At 39.5% G+C, this 20,410-nt stretch overlaps 3 protein-coding genes across 4 annotated transcripts in view; 1 reads left to right on the top strand and 2 right to left on the bottom strand.

Moving 5' to 3' along the window:
* LOC131430642 (protein tiptop) overlaps positions 1 to 20,410 on the top strand; it is a 1,048,630-nt gene that overhangs the window by 275,166 nt on the left and 753,054 nt on the right. The window lies entirely within an intron of this gene.
* LOC131429279 (uncharacterized) lies at positions 2,613 to 3,728 on the bottom strand. The gene has a single exon (XM_058593329.1). The coding sequence runs from the start codon at positions 3,726 to 3,728 to the stop codon at positions 2,613 to 2,615; it is 1,116 nt and encodes a 371-aa protein (XP_058449312.1).
* On the bottom strand, positions 4,616 to 7,370 carry LOC131429278 (uncharacterized). The gene is made up of 2 exons (XM_058593328.1): positions 4,732 to 7,370; positions 4,616 to 4,670 (listed from the first exon to the last, which is right to left on the bottom strand). Exons 1-2 carry the CDS (start codon positions 7,368 to 7,370, stop codon positions 4,616 to 4,618), a joined length of 2,694 nt encoding a protein of 897 aa, XP_058449311.1.

Raw genomic sequence — 20,410 nt, 5'->3', positions numbered from 1 at the left:
TACCACATTGTAAGTTGACGTGACTGTCCCAGTCAAAATCACATTGAATTTTGAAACCGAGAATACAAATGTTATCAACGTATTCAATATTAGTAGTTCCTAGTATGATTCGCGGTAGGACAGCTGGACGTCGAGACCTTGTTACAAATAAGATTTTCGATTTCGAAGAGTTGATAGGAAGAAGATTTTGTTCTGACCATGCATGAACATTAAGCAAATCAGCATTGATTAACTCAGCCATTCCGAGAATCGTCAATTCAGTAGAGCATAAATACAACTGAACATCGTCGGCGAACATATGTATTTTACAAAATTTCAATACAGAAGGAAGGTCATTAATAAATATCGAGAACAATATCGGACCCAAGATAGAACCCTGGGGAACACCAGATGAAATATTCGCTGGTTGAGAGTAATGTTCATCAATGAAAACAACTTGTGAGCGACCAGTGAGGTAGGACCTGATTAGTGATACTGCAGTATGTGAAAAATTAAAGTGAGATGAAAGTTTTTGAAGCAATTTTACATGTGAAACCCTATCGAATGCCTTTGAAAAATCTATTAATAATAAAAATGCCACGCCTTGTTTATCGATCACTTTACAAATATCATCGTGAACCTTTAGAAACGCGGTTGTAGTACTGTGTTTTTTTCGGAAACCAGATTGAATAGGATTGAGGAGGTTGTGATGGGAGATAAAATTTTGAATTTGCGACTTTATAACTTTCTCAAATGCTTTAGATAATGCCGATAAAATACTTATTGGACGCAGATTGTTCAAACCCGTACGAGTACCCTTTTTCGTAATAGGTATTATCTTCGTCGCTTTCCAAGCTCGTGGAAATTTAGAAGCTGTCACAATCAAGTTGAATATATATGCTATAGGCTGAATGATGCAAGGCAATATCCATTTAATAAATTTTATTGGAATTCCATCTAAGCCCACAGCATTCGATTTAATGCTGTCGATAGCTAATATGATTTCAGCTGAACTTATTGATGTAAAATTGAATCCGTTCGGGTTGTGGAGTGCAGGCGACGAAGCAATAGGGTCACATGAAAAATTATTGCTAAAAAAATCATTAATTTCATCACATGTGTTTTCGAATTGCAGTGAACCTTTAGTGTTACTAGTAACATTTAAAAGCTTAAGGTTTTTCCAAAGTTCTCTACTGGAGTTGGAATTATCTAGCACGCTGGAAAAATAGCTACATTTCGCACTATTGACTAAATGGGATACGCGATTACGGAGTTGTTTGTACTGAAAATGATCTTCCGGACTTCTACTTGTTATCCATAAACGATACGCGGTATCTCTATCGATCATCGCCGATAGAATATTACTGTTGAACCATAGATTTTTTTTTGTGCTCTGTCACATGCGGGTATAGAGGAACAAAAGATTCATATAGCTCTACCACACGAAGATTGAAGAAATCCAGTGCCACATCAGGGTCGCTTATATTGTACAGTAATGTCCAATCGATAGAATTTATTGCGTTCAAGAGAGAGATGGAATCTATTTGTGCATAATTTCTGTAAAAACGTTGGATTGGTTCAGTTGAACGCGAGAAATTTAAGGAGGCAAAAATTGTATCATGTTTTGAAAACCCGGGCACAGCTACTTGGTTGAAATTTAAAACAAAGTTTGAGTTGCTTGTAAGTAGAAGATCAATCAGCGAACTCCCACCATTGAAGTAATGAGTGGGTACTTGATTCACACATTCTAATCCAAAACTGCTTATCACATTCTTAAATCTTCGCGTCTTGGGAATTGATAGATTGAAATCAGTATTGAAATCACCAATCAGAACTAAATTACGAGACGATAGTGACAGCTCAGACAATAAATCGAAAAGAGCAGATGAGCAATCTGACCTTGGAGGATTATATATTATACCTAGCAAAAACGACTCGTTTTGTGATTTAATTTCAACAAACAAATATTCTGGATAATCTATGCTTCCACTTACGTCAACACATCTAGACGTGGCTATAACTCTACAGCTTAAGTCACTCTTGTAGTACAGACATACACCTCCCCCACGAGCATAACTGCGGTCACTTCTAAGCAATTTATAATCCGCGAGCGCTATTATTTCATCTGATACACTATCGGTGTAAAATTTAGTTACTTTTAACCGATCCCGAAAACTTATCGAATTCGCGGACCGACCTTCGACGTAGAGTGTGGACTGTATATTTTCAGTTAGGTTGGATTTCGGATCTCAACCGAAAGAGGTTACTCGTTGTGCTTAGATAGTTATAAAAAACTGACTTTATTCACGTGCTGTCTGTCCTTTTTATTGGAGTTGTATTCGTTTGTGTTAGTGTAGAGTAAGACTGTAGTTTTTAGTACAGTTCGTATGATAACAGTTTGTGGTATATAATGTACAGGGTATATAATTCAATATCAAATGATCTATGATGTATTGTTTTAGGGTTGCCCTAAATTCGTATCATAATCGTTAAATTAGTTGTTAAATTCAATTTAAGTTTAATTTTAATATGCAAATTCAAATTCATTTTGTTCTTAATTATTTAGGTATTTAACATCCCGGCCGCCAAAATGAATTGTTTTTCTTCTGCGGACGAACCGTATCACTATAAGTTTACTGGATTAAAAGACTGGAATCTACTTCAACTGGTAGTAGACATAATTTGTTTACTGCTCTCTGTGTGATTCCGCTACTGGTCCTCACTGATACCAACCGAACTAGTCCGTCAACGCCGGGTTGAACGTCAACGACTCTGCCGATTGCCCATTTCTGTGGGGGAAGGTTCTCCTCTCGTAGCAGAACAATAGCATTCTGTACCAAATTGGATGTTTTTTCTGTCCATCGATACCGATTTTCCAGCGTGTTGAGATATTCGTGGTGCCAGCGTTTCCAAAAGTGCTGAATGAGGCTTTGGACGCGTTGCCAGCGAGAAAGACGACTTTCGGGAATCTCACTGAGGTCTGGTTCGGGTATAGCATTTAGTGGCTTACCGACCAGGAAATGTCCTGGCGTCAGCGGTTGTAAATCCTGTGGGTCCTCTGACATGGGAGTGATTGGACGAGAGTTAAGAATAGATTCCACTTGAATAAGCGCAGTTGTGAATTCAGTTTCAGTTAGCATGGCATTTCCCATGATACGACGGAGATGAAGTTTCATGGATTTAACTGCTGCTTCCCATATTCCACCCAACGATGGAGAGCGCGGAGCGATGAAACGGAAGAGAATACCGTTCGAGGTGGTTTCGTTAGCAACGACATCCTTATGGCGTTGCGTCAGGAACAGATTACGTAACTCGTTCAGTTCTCTATGAGCACCAACGAAATTGCGACCGTTGTCACAGTATATCATGCTAGGCTTTCCACGCCTACCAGTGAAACGATGCAGACTGGCTATGAATCCATTTGTCGTCATGTCTGGAACGAGGTCTAAATGGACTGCCTTCACAGCAAGGCATACATATACCGCTACGTACGCCTTTAAGGGGGCTGCCTTCCTACTCGGTGGTTTCAGGAAAACAGGTCCTGCGAAGTCGACGCCTACATTCTCGAAAGGAAAGGCTTTGTTAACTCGTACTGGAGGCAGATCGCCCATTAACTGTTCCATTGATCGAGGGCGAGCACGGACGCAAGTAACACAGCGGTGTACGATTGAGCGGGCCAGCTCTCGTCCCCTAAGAGGCCAAAACCTTTGGCGGATCGTTGATAGCAGCAGATTGGGGCCACCATGCATAGTTTGCTCATGATTATGTCTGGCGATGAGAGTGGTGAGATGATGGTTTGCTGGAAGAACGAAAGGGTGCTTCTCGTCCACTGTAAGAGCAGAATGAGTCAACCGGCCGCCAACTCGGATAAAGCCATCGACGAGTTGCGGATTCAGGAACCTCAGCTTCGATTTTGGGTGCAATTTTTGTTTCCGTTCAAGCTGCCTGAATTCTTCAAAGAAGTGTTCTTCTTGCACACGACGAACGAGACCGATAAGCGCGCGATCGTATTCCGCGGAGGTTATCGAACCGGTAGCGCGATCATTTACATTCCGTCGCGTATTATCACGAAAACGGTGCCACAACGCGCAGATACGGACCAAACGATTAAGAGTCGAGTAACGATTGATTATATCTTCTGGATGCGTAGTAACTGCCAATGACACGAGCTTTCGATGCTCTGGGACATCAGCATATTGTTTTCTAGAAATAGGATTCTCTGGCCAATAATTATTCACGTTGTTCAACCATGCTGGTCCATGCCACCACAGGGAGTTATTGATAAGATTTTGCAGGTTCATGCCTCTGGATAATAAATCAGCAGGGTTGTCCTCGGACGGTACGTGGTTCCAAATAGCAAGTGCAGTGTGTTCTTGAATCTCAGCGACTCTGTTGGCCACAAAGGTTTTCCAAGTTGAGGGTGTTGCTGAAATCCAACTTAAAACGACAGTGGAATCTGTCCACAAATAGGTTGGTGCGGAGATTTTTGTACTAGAGGTGACTTGAACGAGGAGATGCGATAGAAGAAGCGCTGCAGAAAGTTCTAATCGTGGGATCGACTTGCTGTCAACTGGAGCTACACGAGATTTTGCTGTTAATAGTTGTACAGAACACTGCCCGAAAGTATCAACTGACCTCATGTAAATACACGCACCGTATGCCTGTTCAGAGGCGTCACAAAATCCATGAATCTGGAGTTGACAATGTGGATGTAATATTACAGTTCGTGGTACTCGAAGACGGCCTAAGCACGGTATCTCTTGTTGGTATTTACTCCATTCCTCTTGGTACTTAGCTGGTAACGGTGTGTCCCAATCTAAATGATGTTTCCACAATGTCTGCATAACGATTTTTGCACGAACTACTGTTGGGCCAACCAGACCGAGGGGGTCAAAGAGACTGCTCATCTGCGATAACACTGTCCGTTTTGTTAGTGGTTGGTTTGGTTTCCATTTCGGTGACTTGAATGAAAGCGTATCTGCGGCTGGTTCCCAGCGTAACCCGAGAGCAGTGATAGATGAATCTCGATCCAATTCTAATAACGTACGTGTTTCACGAAGGTTTTCTGGGATGACGTCCAAAACTGATTGACTATTAGATGACCACTGTCGAAGTGGAAAACCACCCGCGTTGAGCAAACCAATCATCTGCTGACATATTTTTTGAAGATCGAAAATATCGTTCGAGCCGGTGAGAAGATTATCGACGTAAAAGTCTGTCTTAGCTATGTGAGCTGCCTGGGGAAAATTAGATTCCTCGTCCTTGGCCAATTGTAACAGCACACGTGTGGCTAGAAATGGGGAATTGTTAAGTCCATACGTAACGGTTTGTAACTGGTACATTTTCAAATGTTGTTGAGGATCGTCTCGCCAAAAAATGCGTTGTAACGGTTGATCAGATGGGTGCACTAACACTTGCCTGAACATCTTCTCGATATCTGCAGATACAACAAATTTATAGGTCCGAAACCGTAGTACGTGTGAAACAAGCGTATCCTGAATTGTAGGTCCTGGTAACAAGATATCGTTCAGTGACAATCCAGCGCGGGATTTACACGACGCATCAAATACTGTTCTGAGTTTTGTGGTATTGCTATCAAGCTTCAACACTCCGTGATGCGGGAGGATAAACTGCGGCCGATCGTTAAGCTCTTCTATAGTGACCTCGCGCATATGACCTAGAGAAATGTATTGATCGATGAAGTTCTTATACATTGCCTTTTTTTGAGGATCTTGTTGCAAAGATCGTTCCAAAGAGAGAAATCGTCTTGTTGCCTGATATTTATTATCGTCTAACAGTGGAATCAACTCTTCACGTTTTGGCAATTTTACCACATAACGCCCTTCTGTGGTACGTGAAGTATTAACCGTAAAATGTTCTTCACAAATCCGATCGATCGTGGACCAACACTTTGAGTCTCTAACCGTTTCTAGCTCCCAAAACCTTTGTACTAGTTCTTCTAGACGTATGGTGTTGCTTGAAAAACAGGACCGTGGATCGGTGTGATCGTGATCTTGAATAACACAAGCTCCGGAGACAATCCACCCGAGTGCAGAATTTTGTAGTACCGGAAGGTACTCACCTAATTGAATGCGTCCATACCGCAATGTATTGAAGAAATATTCAGCTCCTAGAATGAGATCAATTTGATGTGACACGTGGAATGTGGGATCAGCCAACTGTACTTGTTCAGGAACATTCCAGTCTCGAATATTTATTGTAGATGCCGGAAGGGTAATGGCTAAGTGCGGCAAGATCAATAAACGTGGTTCCACAATATATGGAGATACTCTGGATGATATCTTTGCGGTAGTGTAGTGTGTAGGTTTCGTGGAGGTTTGACCGATACCACAAACCAGAATAGGGGATGATATTCTTGAGCAAGGCAGATTTAATTTTTTACAAAGCGAGGTAGTTATAAAGTGACTCTGTGATCCCGAATCCAACAAGCATCGGGCGACAACCTTGCGTCCATGAAAGTCTTCGATCTGTACTAAAGCGGTGGGAAGAATTATTGTGTTCGATTGATCATTCTTGTCACAAGCCACCGTGGCGTATTGAAAATGTTCTGGGACCCCGACTGTTTGTGTAGAGAGAGAGGTTTTCATTGTTATTGGCGGTTGAAATAATTGCGATTGAGCTGACAATGGTTGTTGTAAAGCAGCAGGTAAGCGTTGCGACGCGTTTATTACAGTAGATTGATGAGCGACGAGTGGTGCTGGTTCATTTTGCTGGGTAGCAGAGTGGGTCTGCTGTGTAAATTGTGCTCCGTGGAGAAGGGTGTGGTGTTTCCGAGGACATCGGTTGCAAGTTTTCCACGGGCAAGTTTTAGCAAAGTGATCGACATTACGAAGACAATTGAGGCAAAGTTTCTTGGACCTTACAAACTCCAATCTCTGTTGATCTGGCATCTTTTGAAATTCCGGACACTGATAGAGAAGATGATCCTGGTTACATTTTTCGCATTTTCGTGTGCTCTGGTGATTTTGTTTACCTGATGAATAACTAATATGAGCACCGAACTTCACTGGTTGTCTCAACTTCATGTCACGATCTCGACCAGTGACGGTGATGGGTCCAACAGACTGAAGAACTCTAGCATAGTTCTGCAAAAAATTCACCATCGAAACGTACTGAGGTATCTCATCATCGCAATCATCGAACAGTGGATCAGCAGTTCCTCCGAGTATGGCAGCAACATTATCTGAATCGAGACGAGCGCAATAGCTTTCCCATTCCCGCAGCGTGCGTGAATCCAAACGAATAGACAATTGGTAGATTAATAGCGAACTCCAAGCATCCGTAGTTTCACCCAAGCGTCTCAAAACTGAAATGTGCTGCTCAAATTTATCCACAAGTACCAATAGCTCATCCGCACTTTCCTTCTTCATAGCGGGAATATCATACAAAGCCTTAATATGACACCGAATTAACTGACGTTTGTTTTCATATCTCAATTTTAATGCCCGCCATGCATCGTTATACCCTTCATCACAAACCGAAATAGACTCGATAATTCTCGCTGCTTCGCCATGAACAAGTCCTCTTAAATATTGAAATTTATCAAAGTTAGACATTTCTTCACGATTTCCGATAGCAGATTCAAAAGCATCTCTAAACACGCACCAATCCTCAAATTTTCCTGAAAATCGAGGTAAGCTTAATTCAGGGTAACGAATATGACTAGTGTGTCGCGCTTGCACTATAGGAGTACTATTGTGTTGGCTTTCTTTCATTTGCTTCGCGTAAAATGCTCGAAGTGCGCAATATTTATTCTCGAAATCTGCACGTTCATCTTTAAAACATCCACCATGTACAGCTTCTAAAACACAAACTATACGCCGATACTCCTTAGCAATCTCTTCTAACCTCTCCGACCACGTTTCTATCAGTTCCATATTTTTCCCATTTTTCGCATCCTTTGCGCCTTGCATTAACTGCGCTAGCACTTCTAGTAAATGTTCATTATGCTTTTTCAAAAACTCGACCTCCTGCTCACTACTCACTAACTCGTCCTTCAACATTTTCGCGATTTACGTGACACTTCGCGAACCGGTACGAAACGTACGATTTTCCTTCTCGGATCAACTCGCGGATTGACTCAACCGACACGATAACGGTACTTCGAATTTTCCGACAAGTAGCTCCTTCACGGGCCAATTCGTGGAATGGCACTACCGATCTGACGCGCACTGTCGTGTGCAAGGAATTAATAGGCAGTATTTTCTTACGCGCTCTGGTTACCTCTAGCGATCCTCTGGGTAGCCGGTGATGACTGTCCTTACAGCCACCGGGCGTCTGAACTGGAACGCGCGAAGGTGATGATCAGTTTGCTGTCCACACAGCGAAAATTAATTCCGATCTTGATGATCAGCAATCATAGCGTAAGATGAACAATTTGACTCGTCACACATTCTTCATCTTTCTTTCCCTTCGGAAGAACAATGACAGTTTCGATCACAAGTAACAATAACTGACCAACAATGGCTTTGTTCACGGTCAACTGAAAGCACAAACGAGAACGAATCGGGCACTGTACGCTTTTATAACTATACGGTGTCTTATGACCAACACACTATGCGCCTTTTAATGATTACACTATGCGCCTTTTAATGATTAATTTACACTATGCGCCCTTTAATGATTAAGCGACTGAAGGGTTTGCGTGTACTCCGAGATGTGATATTACACTTATCACGACCAATTGGGTAGATTACTCATCACGACGGCTACAAAACACGTGATCGAATTGAAAAACTCTCTTTGATCACGTTTCACGGCGATTAGAATCTCCAGCGCTAGTCCTATGGAATCCGGCTCGAAGGACCATGTAAAATTTAGTTACTTTTAACCGATCCCGAAAACTTATCGAATTCGCGGACCGACCTTCGACGTAGAGTGTGGACTGTATATTTTCAGTTAGGTTGGATTTCGGATCTCAACCGAAAGAGGTTACTCGTTGTGCTTAGATAGTTATAAAAAACTGACTTTATTCACGTGCTGTCTGTCCTTTTTATTGGAGTTGTATTCGTTTGTGTTAGTGTAGAGTAAGACTGTAGTTTTTAGTACAGTTCGTATGATAACAGTTTGTGGTATATAATGTACAGGGTATATAATTCAATATCAAATGATCTATGATGTATTGTTTTAGGGTTGCCCTAAATTCGTATCATAATCGTTAAATTAGTTGTTAAATTCAATTTAAGTTTAATTTTAATATGCAAATTCAAATTCATTTTGTTCTTAATTATTTAGGTATTTAACAATCGGTTAACCAGGTTTCTGTTAAGCATATCAAATCAATTTTGCTCTTTTCGAAGCAATGTTTGAATTCGTCGAACTTACTTAACTGTCGAGCACATATACTCTGTATGTTCATATGACAAATGTTCAGATAATCGGAACGTAAGGCAGCGTTCATTACCGCGCGTGGAATATGGTAAATGCCTTCATAATCGCGAGCATTACCATTCGTATTATCGGCTGACATCTAAAACAATGAAAACGAACGAAAATATTGCAGAACTTATGGAAAGGCTTAGCATAGAGGGAATATGAATCAAATGTAAGTGAGAGAGCATCTACAACACTAATAATAATATTCTTAGTAATTTGTTATTTACGCTTAGTTCTTTGATTGTGGTTCAAATGTACAGGTTCAATAATAACATCATCAGCAACTACAGCTTCGCAGAACAACAGCAACAGTCGATGATCCATCCACGGAGTTCAGTGCTGCTCAATACTTTTAGGACGGAATAATACAAGGATAGCGTTAGGATTGGAGACAAAGGAAATTCATGGAAGGAATAAGAAAAAAAGACGGCGCGACGATAGGTATACGGGACAATCGCTTCGTGTAGACTAAAGGTGGGGTGTCGTACTTAAGAACATTTGCAATTTTTCCCAAAAGTTCACTTAGGTCTTCAGATGGATCATATGGTACACCAGTAAGTATGAGTTCTTTGCTTTTCTCACTCCGATTTATAGAGTCCTTGTTGTAAAGAATCTCCTTATTAACTGCTATCATGGATTCCTTTAATTTACCAATATCGTATGTACACTTCTCTTTGAATCGATGCACATCATCACGAAGGGTTATGATTTCGTTTTTCAGATCACGAATGCTAGTGTCAATCTTGTTTTCGATTCTAATGTTAGATTGACTGAACATGTTTCTCATTTGCACCAGCAAATCAGCAGAAAGGTCCGTTTCATGAGATTTATCAAGGTCATCTCTCGATCGGTTTTGAGTTTTGTTTTCGCAACTAGACGATCGCGGTGCACACAAAGCTTTGCTCTTACCCATTTTGACAGTGGAGAAAAGTGAGTGCTGTTTTATTTTTGTTCATTCGATTGAGTGACGAGAGCACTAGCGTGGCGATATGTCAGATAACGAGAATACCTCTAGCGACCTATTTTATTTCTTCTCAATTTTAATGTCACTTGCATAAAGTCACTAAACTCCACTTTCTTACTATGGATTTCTTATCAGGAAATAAGTAACAGTTATTCTGATGTCATACGGGACAGTTTTCGGTTAAAAATGTCCAAAAGAACCACAGCACAAAAAAACTCACTCGTAACTCGCACTCATCACTCAGTAGTATTTAACTTGACGAAAATCGATATTTTTTAAAGACCTTAGAAACATTTCGCATACCTTATATATGATTATATGGGGGATGGAAGTGTCTTTAAAAAGGGGGTGTATTGTTTGAAATGGCATAACTCCGACATTATTTAACGGATTGCTATCGAACTTGGCACATGTTCTTCTTGCTCTTTAGAGATGGTTACAATTTTTTTTAGGAGGAAGGGAGCGTAGCAAGTGTCCTTAACAAAGGGGGTTATTTAAAACATTATCTAATTCGACGAAAATCGATACTTTGTGAAGACCATAGATACTTTTTGCACAACTTAGATATGAGATATTATACGGATATTCAAGGGTGGAGGGCGGGTGGGTGAGGTTGTAGTAAATTCTCAAAAAAGGAGTGTAATGTTTGTAACGGTATAACTCCGGAACTACTATACGAATTGTTATAAAACGGCAGAGGTATTCCTTGCTCTTTATAAATAGTCATAAAAGTATTTTTATAATGGAGGAAGTGTAGCAAATATCATTAACAGGAGAAGTTATGAAAAAATTCATAAAATTTGACTAGAATCGATAATTTATGAAGACCATACAAACATTTTCTATACCTTAGATATGATATATATGGGGGTGGATGTAGCAAGTACCTGTAAAAAGGGGATTAAACGGCATAACTCCGGAACTACTGAACGGATTGCTATCACATTTGGCATTGATGCCTTTTGCTATTTCGAGAGAGTTTTAAGGGTATTTTTATGGGGGAGTGAGCGTAGCCAGTATTCTCAACAGGAGGCATGAAAAAATTTATTTAATTTGACGAGAATCGGTATTTTTTGTAGACCATAAATACTTTTTGCGCAACTTAAATATGATTAAAGGGTATTCGGGTGGGGTGGATGAAGTACGTGCCTCTAAAAAGAGAGTGTAATGTTTGTAACGGCATAACTCCGGAATTACTGAACGTATTGCTATCAAATTTAGCACAGATACTTCTTGTTCTCCAGAGATAATCATTAGGAAATTTTCAAAAGGAAGAATGTGTAGCAAGTGTCCTTAACATGGGGGGAGGAGGTCAATGAAGAAATTTATATAATTTGAAGAGAATCGACATTTAGACTAGAAGGAGGGATTTTTGAAAATGAATTTTCATCTCCCATTTCTTGTGAAACAAGAAAGTGGCAAGAATTTCGTAGAATAGTATTGCTGTTGTTAATTTGAATGAAACGCAATTTTCTTTAAATAATTTCAAAAGATCAGGTTCCATTTTACCGAGGAATTCAATGAACTAAGGAAAAACAATCTTTTTCTGTCTATGAACGCGAGTGTATTTAAGTCTTAACCTACATACAAAACAACTAAACGAATCGCCAGCAAGTTTGGCATATTTACCAAAAGTGGCAATCGATATTTTTTGAAAAGCACAGATACTTTCTACACTACGCTCGGTAATCATGGAGGAGATCTTTAGTGAGTTCACTGACAAAAAGGAAGGTAAAACAAAATAGATTATAAGGTTATTTTGAGGGTGAGGGAGTGTACTTCTTTACGAGTACAGCATATTTCTAGCTAAGTGAGTTTCACAAAAATATTTACAAGAGGGAGGGGGAATAGATATTCTCAACATTAATCTGAATTAACGAAATCATACAATCAAGGTGCATTTTTATGTAAATTCAGAAAACTCAGGTATTGTAGATCGGATGTAACGTGGAACGTTAATTCGGGTACGCTACGAACACATACTTTTTGGAACAGATGTTACTAAGAAGGTATTTATAGAAAGAAATGTGTTCTAAATGTTCCTAATAAAAGGTTCAAACATAAAACAAATGATTATTGAGAGATCTGAGATGGGACACTAATCATTCGCCATCTGAACATGAACGGAGTATTATTCAATCGGGTTGCCGTCTACAATCCAAAAAAAAATTGAATTTTACAGGTGATTTAATCCGCCATACGATGTAATTCATGAAGACCTAATTTGTCAAATGACGGAAAATTTTATTTGTAATGACTAAATGTTAGATGAGCTTGAGTTTTACTGGTTTCGATTGTAACTTGCGTTCTGCTAGCAGGTGCGACTGTATGAATTTAAATGCACCTTTTACCAGCCAAGCAGATGCATGCTTCTGTGGCTCAGTTGATTAACAGACGTACTTGCGATCCAATGATTCTTGGTTCAAGTCGCGGCGGTTGCTATTAGTATTCTATGTTTTTTTATTTCAATGAATTCCATGTCATGGAGTTTTAGATATAATATTAAATGTTCTTTCACGTAAAGTTGCGTTAGCTGCGACGCTCCATTTATGTGCATCTCACAAGATGTAAAATCACAGGATTTTTTTAAGTGTGAAAGTTGTTTTTCATAACAATCAGATTATTTCAATGGACAGTACAATTTCTAGAATTTTTTTCGTGCTTGCTGTCACGAAACATTTCCGAGCAACGCCGGGTAATTCAGCTAGTAATATAATAAAATTTGTCCGCTTCTTCGTCGACATTTCCTTCTACATTCAATACACTTTGCCAATTAATTATATTTAATCTACGCTTGACTTCTTCGAAGTCAGTTTTTTTTACATTCATACTTCAAGTCGTAGAGAAGGATTGAATTGTGTGAAAATAATGAATATTCAATTGAAGTGTGAAATATGGAAAAATACCATAATGGCATGTTTGATGCATTCACGCAAAAGTCTACTGTGCAACTTGTGAAAAGAAGGTCTAAATATGCGTTTTGTAGATTTTTACCGAAGTTTACCTGATGCAGGCCAAAGTTAGAGATTTTGTCGGGGAGGTAATGCAATGTTTCGTTTTCTCCTACGACTGGAAGTAAGATGGATTCATTTTTAGTGTTTGTAGTGGAGCTTTACTTTGGTTGCATAGTTGAGGTGATTTTATCTAAGAATTGGAAAAATGAACTCCGGAACAGGTTTCAAGCAGGCTGAACATCTAAAATTTTTCATGGGATAATGAGACCTTGGAAGAGAAGTTACACAAATTAGAAAATGTTTGTAAAGACTTTCCCAGAAAGTATGGACGCAACCAAAAACCGCTGCCATTCCGCAATGGTTCAGAATCTGTCAATTTTTATGGCTGCGTTCTGTTGTTTACACTCTTCTCTAACCACTTGTGCAGTTGTTTATTCGTTTTCATTAGTTTGTTTCGAAATGCGTGGACTTTCAGCAGAACAACCCCGAAATATTGTGTACAAATGGTGCACAGAAAGCGGACTGTCACTGAGAAAGATAGCAAAAATGGAAGGAGTAAGTGAAAAAACCGTGAGAAATGCAATCAGGAAGTTCGGTGAGGATAAACCGAAAACGGGTCGAAAAAAGGTCCTGTTAACCCTCAGTTGGATAAACGTATACTGAAGACGTTCGAGCAAAAGGAGGAGGTTTCAGTTCGAGATGTGACCAAAAAAGTGGGCACTTCGAAGTCAAATGTTCTTCGTGCTAAAGAACGTTTGAATCTTCGAACCTATAAGAAGCAGAAACAACAAAAACGTAGTCCAAAACAAGAAGCATCGATCAGGCCGAGGGTTCGAAAGCTTGCTGGAAATTTGAACTGCATAATCATGGACGACGAAACCTACGTGAAACTCGATTACAAATCCTTGCCGGTACCACAACATTATGCGGTGCGAGAAGGGTAAGTGTCGAACCAGTCCGAGACATCGATTGAAGTCGAAAAATTTTGTAAGAAAGCTATGGTCTGGCAAGTAATTTGTAGCTGTGGTAAGATTTCGAAACCCTTCATCATCACTGCTTCAATGAACAGTGAAATATACATCAAGGAATGTTTACAAAAACGACTTCTACCCATGATTCGAAGCCATAAGGATCCTGTTGTCTTCTGGGCAGATCTTGCTTCTTGCCACTACTCGAAATCAACGGTAGAATGGTATACTACCAAAAATGTCACTTTCGTCCCAAAAGACATGAATCCACCAAATTGCCCACAACTTAGACTAATTGAGGAATTTTGGGCATTAACGAGTGCACAACTTAGGAAACATGTCTCGGCAGCCGAAACCATTCAACAGTTCGAAAAATCTACAGTGTACATAAATACATCACTAGTCTGCTCGGAGAATCCGCTGATCATAAAATTACAATATTACATTTGTTGTTTCACGCCCGGGTTGTTTCACCGAAAAAATTGATGTTGATTTTTTCGTAACCATTCAGGTAAAATAAATGCTGTTACTTCACTGAGAACGAAGACAGCAAAATGCAAACTAAAAATCCTCTTAATTTCACCAGAAATGTTTCGTGTTGAAAATTTTCAATGGCAATTGAACGTCGTTTATGTCGGTTACTTAGTGGCCGTTTCATGTAAGTAAAAGTATGCAGAAGAACATAAAAGTTAATAATAAAACCACTTTTTCATGTACTGAACAGATAACTCCTACAGTATAAATGTTTTGATTTAATTTGCGAATAGTGTTTTTTTCGGACTGTTCGTGTCAATGTAGCTACGCTTAACGCTTAAAAATTGCTGCTAAAGTAAAGCGATAGTATTTGCCTTTTCTTGAAAGTGCGCCTCTAGCATTAGGCTTCTCAGCTACATTCTTGAAAACGATTTTAGATATTCACTTTCTGTGAGCCATCCTGCAAGTGGAGTAAAAATTTCTTTATGACCGGTGAACATTTTCTTGGTTAATTTCATCTTGGGAATTATAATCTAGTGATGTATTTCTACATCATATGTGAGTTTAGTGTTAAAGCTACAAGCAGCTACTTAAGTAATATTTCGTTGTTTGAATTGTGAACGATTAGCTACCCTCCGAAGAGACTGACAGTAAAAAAATAGTCTTAAGTTGAAATAACTGATTAATGGGTTGAAATAACTGAGACATTTTTTTTTGTTTACATGCATACTGGTAACTTTGCTGGGAGTGGGTCATTGCTCAGTTGCACGAGTGACACCTCATTGAAACGTTTCATTTTCCGCTTAGAATGTATGTCATTGCTCAACTGTAACGTTCCATTATTCGTTTGTGGTGGGTGTCTTTGCTGCGTGTCATTGCTGAATTGCCAGCATGATAAATAAAAAATGACAGCTTAATTAAAACAACAATCGATTAGTTGTACCAAATTTTAACCAATCAAATTCAGAAAAATAACTAATATTTTAGTTGTTTCGCGATCGCTGACTTTTCTGTGAAGATGTCAACGGCAAATTATCTCGGCCATTGTAAGGGCCACCATGCAGAATCAAGTTTTATTGAGAGTAAGTGTCGTCAATACAACATTTAACGCATTGTTTTAGTATGGGTACCGTTTGAATGCGTTGTGCAAGTCATTATTTCACTATAATTTTTCCCGAATGCTTCCTGCTTTACACAAAAGCAAGTATTATTTATTGAATTAGGTAAACCGAAGAATCCGATTTAACTAATAACTGCTCAATTCAGTACTAACATGCGATTAGGGCATATCGAACGATAGGCTCTTGCCAGTGTTACAAAATATAATGCACGATGCTCGGCTCTACAACTTTTATTTATACAATAATCGATATTATCTCGTTATTTTTTATATTAGGCATTTTTTTTCGAAACTTTCGAAAGAGCCTATCGCACGATATGCTCTAATCACATGTTAGTACTAAATTAGTGAGGAAAAGTGGGTGGGTAATGTCAGAGACATAACTCGATAACTTGAAAACGAATAAAACGAACACGTTTCTCCTCACTGCGGAATATCTAAAATTGTTTTCATAAGTTGATGCATTGTGTGAACGAGGTAAAGTTTCATTTCAGTTTTTACTTATACTAAAGTACAACGAATACACAATACGGTAATACATACAAATTTAGAGGACAGGACAATAAAAAATTGGTCGCCCGCAGATGTGTCAAATTGGAAAAAAGTGTCAAAACTTGTCGCCAAGAAGTCTGTAGGGAGTTTAATGAGGAACGTTCGCAAGAAGGTGCGCCAACTAGTCTACAATGGCTAAGTAGCAAATATTGAGAATAATATTCTGTTGTTGTAGTCTAATATTATCAGTATATCCAATAAAATTTGAATATCTAACACTTGTGAATTACTTACAGCGAAATCAAAGTGCGTCCATACCTTCTGGGACAGTCTTTAGACTCAAATCTAGCCTCCGGGATATTCTGTTCGCGTAATTTATCGTTTCCATGATTTTATTTTTTAGCCTATTATGTATTATTTTCTATTGCTCATTATTGCTATTCAAAATACTAAATACTTCTCTGGCCGGTTGCTTAATGCACAATAAACCGCAGACACAGCTGGAGGAAAATCAATATTTCTAAAGCTGCTGCCATCATGTGTCCGAAACTCATCAAAATTTGCAGCTACTACAACAATAAACTTCTTGGAAACCCAGCAGCCCATGAAATTATCACTCCTTGACGAAGCACTTTTTCAATTGCTTCCGCTCCCATTCCGGAAATGCAATGCTACTGCTGCTGCTGTTGCTGCTGTTACTGTCACTGCAGCCGGCATCGATCCTCGCCGGTTGAGTGTATTGGGACTGGGAAACCCAGCACGGTACTGGTCACCAACCACCACTCACTGATGCACTGATGCTTGAAATACTCGAATATGCTCTCGTCTCCTTCCGATTCACTACCAGCAGCGCACAATTCACGTCACACACACATCCACACCAAGCCGGCGCTCGAGCACCGCAAGGAATAACCGAAAGCGAAAATTAGGTATAAGATGACATAAGAATATCCACCTCAGACGTCTATCAACCAGATCTTCTCTACTATCCGCTTAGATAAAAGTGCACAGAACTAATACCGTATAAATATATGGAAGTGTCAGTCACACCCAATCTAGAAGATGATTGAAATGTTTCCGGCTTTCGCCAGCGAATAAAACTTCAATCAACGAATGATAACCGAGTCTCGGGACTTGGAAGTGTGAGCCAGAATGGCACACTCGAATGAGAAGTGGTTTGGTTCGGGACAAACTCATGAAATAATCTGAAAAACTCGAATGCTGCTGAAATTTCCCATTAGCAACCGAGGAAGGTGTTTTCCCCGGCTCCATGCTGAAGATATTCCCAACAGTCCGGCCAACCGATGACTTTGGATAGTTTGGTTTGAGAATTGAAGACCTCCCCTGATATGCCGGGAGTTCGTCTTCTTTGCCGGGCATGTACAGCTTCCAGTACCCATCATTCAATCTTTTCCTTTGCGAATAAGACTCATAAATTGTGCGAGGGACCAATATTATAATCCGGAATCGCTCCATGACCGGTACCGAGCAAGTATGGACCGAATGGATGGCATATCACTTTACCTTGCGGCTTTTGCTTTTGCCGTTTTGACTCGTCATTGCCCGCTGCTCACTGAAGAGCCAAGATTGACATCGAGATGATGACTACTAACCGAGTGTGGAAGGGAAAACGGGGAGGCTGATACCGAAAGGTCTTCCTCGGATGGAACCGGAGCCGGAGCGTATGTCGAGCGAAATATGAACGCTGCTACCACCACGTGACAGGCTGTTTAGCCATGGGGATGCAGACACTTACCCGGCATCACTGGAGCGGGAAATCGGATTTTTACGGGAGTTTCGAATATGTCGTTTATCTACGGAAATAGATTGTTCATCGGTGCCATTGGTGTCGCTTGGGTGTCTGTGTGTGTGCTTGTATTCGATTTGTCAAGGATTACTATTCCTAAATGAAAGTTGGAATCAATCTTAAAACGGCCTGAAACGACATAAAGAAATTTGATTGGTGTCAAAAATCAAATTTGAATAGTATATCAAGAATCTGCACTGATTTGTCTCTCTTTGTATCCTCGAATACTGCCATCCAGGTCGATGCTCGGATGCTTCGTCATTCTCCGGAACGGTGTTGTGTTCCTCCTTTCGCTCATAAGCTTTCGTTTTGATTTTCGACGAAGAATAAACAAAATTTCAATCTGAATATGACATCTAATTGATTTAAAACGTTTGTTCTTTCTTTGTTATTTCGATTGTGAGTAGGCATTTTTTGCCCGGTGGCAACAGGCCAGACCACTGCACCGCTGGGACGAATAGAGTAAGTAGGAAACTGACGAATAAATTTGCCCTCTAGAATTTTCATCCACACCGCCAAAGTTTTCCGACTGGCTGCTAGTGATGTGATGTGGTCTGTCACGTGGTCTCGATTTTTCGCTTGTTTGGAAAGAAACAACGTTTCGGAAAGATTTGAAACTATATGCGTTTTCCCCTTGGACCTGTTAACTGTACTTGCTCACATTTTTTTTTCAGATCATCAAACAAATCTAGAATAGTGAAATTCTAGAAGCGTTAATCAGGATGTCGTTCTATTTAGTTCATCAGTTTCCGCTTCAGGGACATCATAATTACTTCTGATCTTCAAATCTCCCCCTTGGTTGTCAGAAATCTTTATTCTATGACGATACAAGTTTGTTAGCCACAGGTAGAACTCGACGAGTCAACTGTAGTCGCATACAAATATTTTCACTGGCGAAAACACAATTAGTTATCTTTTCTCATGAGCCCAGAGATTCTTTTCTTGAACCAAACGATAATCACATTATCTAATTGAATGGCTTGGAGTTGGCATGGTTGGCATCGAGCAAAATATTTAGGTTCAACGTATGACAAAAAAGTACAGGTGTGTAATGTCAGATACATAACCGGATGTCGTGAATACGAATAAAACTGACACTCTTTCTTTTTACTTCCGAATATCAATTAGTTGATCGATTGAGTGAATTGTTCAAGTTTTGCCCTCTTACACTACTAGAATTTTAAACGATACACCTAAACTACAGTACAGATTAGTTACACTGAACATGATGACACACAAATATTACGAAATAACCGGTATAGTTCTTTATGATAAAATAATGGTGGCACTGAAAAGAACCTTTTATGAAGGCGTTCGTGATGGAGAGTGACAAGTTAAGTTCAAATTCCGATGGATACAATTGACTTCCGATGGATACCGCTGACTGTCTGAGTCGGTGCTATGAATTTTGTATAGCAAATCAGCAGAAAGTTTACTACAAACTACAACTGGTTGAAAAATGGGCCGTAAACAGTACAGTGAAGTAAAATTTCGCATAATTCTTTGAGTATAAAATTATGGTTCTAAATGGCACCGCAGAAAATTTTAATTTCGATTATTTCATTTCAGATTTCCATATTTCAGTAAAAGAAACTATCAAAATGCTGCACGGGTTTAATTTCTGGCATCCCAGAAGGGCCAAATTGTATGATTCTCTAAGATATTAAACAGTGATTGGATATAAATGATTTTAAACACAAATTTTTTTTTAGCTCTGTGAAAATTTCAAAAAAATTAATAAAATGATCTTACATGTGCACTACACTGCTATTTTTTATTTTCGATTTACAAAGAAGCAATCTTTATAGTTCTTTAGGTAACATTTAGAGCCATTAGAAGAAGCAATCTTTATAGTTTTTTAGGTAACATTTAGAGCCATTAGAAGGGCTGATTTTGCATAATGTTCCATATTGTTGTCCATTTTCCGTTGTATTTTGCTCCAATGCAAACGACCATCAACAGGATGATGTAATCGATCTTCTTCGAAGAGAAACTGGCTCTAAGATCTGAGCGTTTGAGGTTTTGTACAACGCTAAATGTCTGGTCTCATTACTGGCGACTGCTTCTCTGGACGATCGAAGTCCAAATGAAAGCACGACCTGAGCGTTTGAGGTTTTTAACCACGCAGAAGGTGCACTCTCCGAAGCTGTTGGTTGATTAAATCATTCCTACGACGTCTGCTTCCATCCAACGCACAAGAAGAAATTATCGATTTTTGACCATGGTTCCCCAGTCAGTTGAAGATATGTGCCTGAC

The sequence above is a fragment of the Malaya genurostris genome, chromosome 2, assembly GCF_030247185.1.
Source record: "Malaya genurostris strain Urasoe2022 chromosome 2, Malgen_1.1, whole genome shotgun sequence".
Lineage (NCBI taxonomy): Eukaryota > Metazoa > Arthropoda > Insecta > Diptera > Culicidae > Malaya > Malaya genurostris.
The sequence above is the reverse complement of the archived record's forward strand: the minus strand, read 5'-3'. Positions and strand labels throughout refer to the sequence as shown.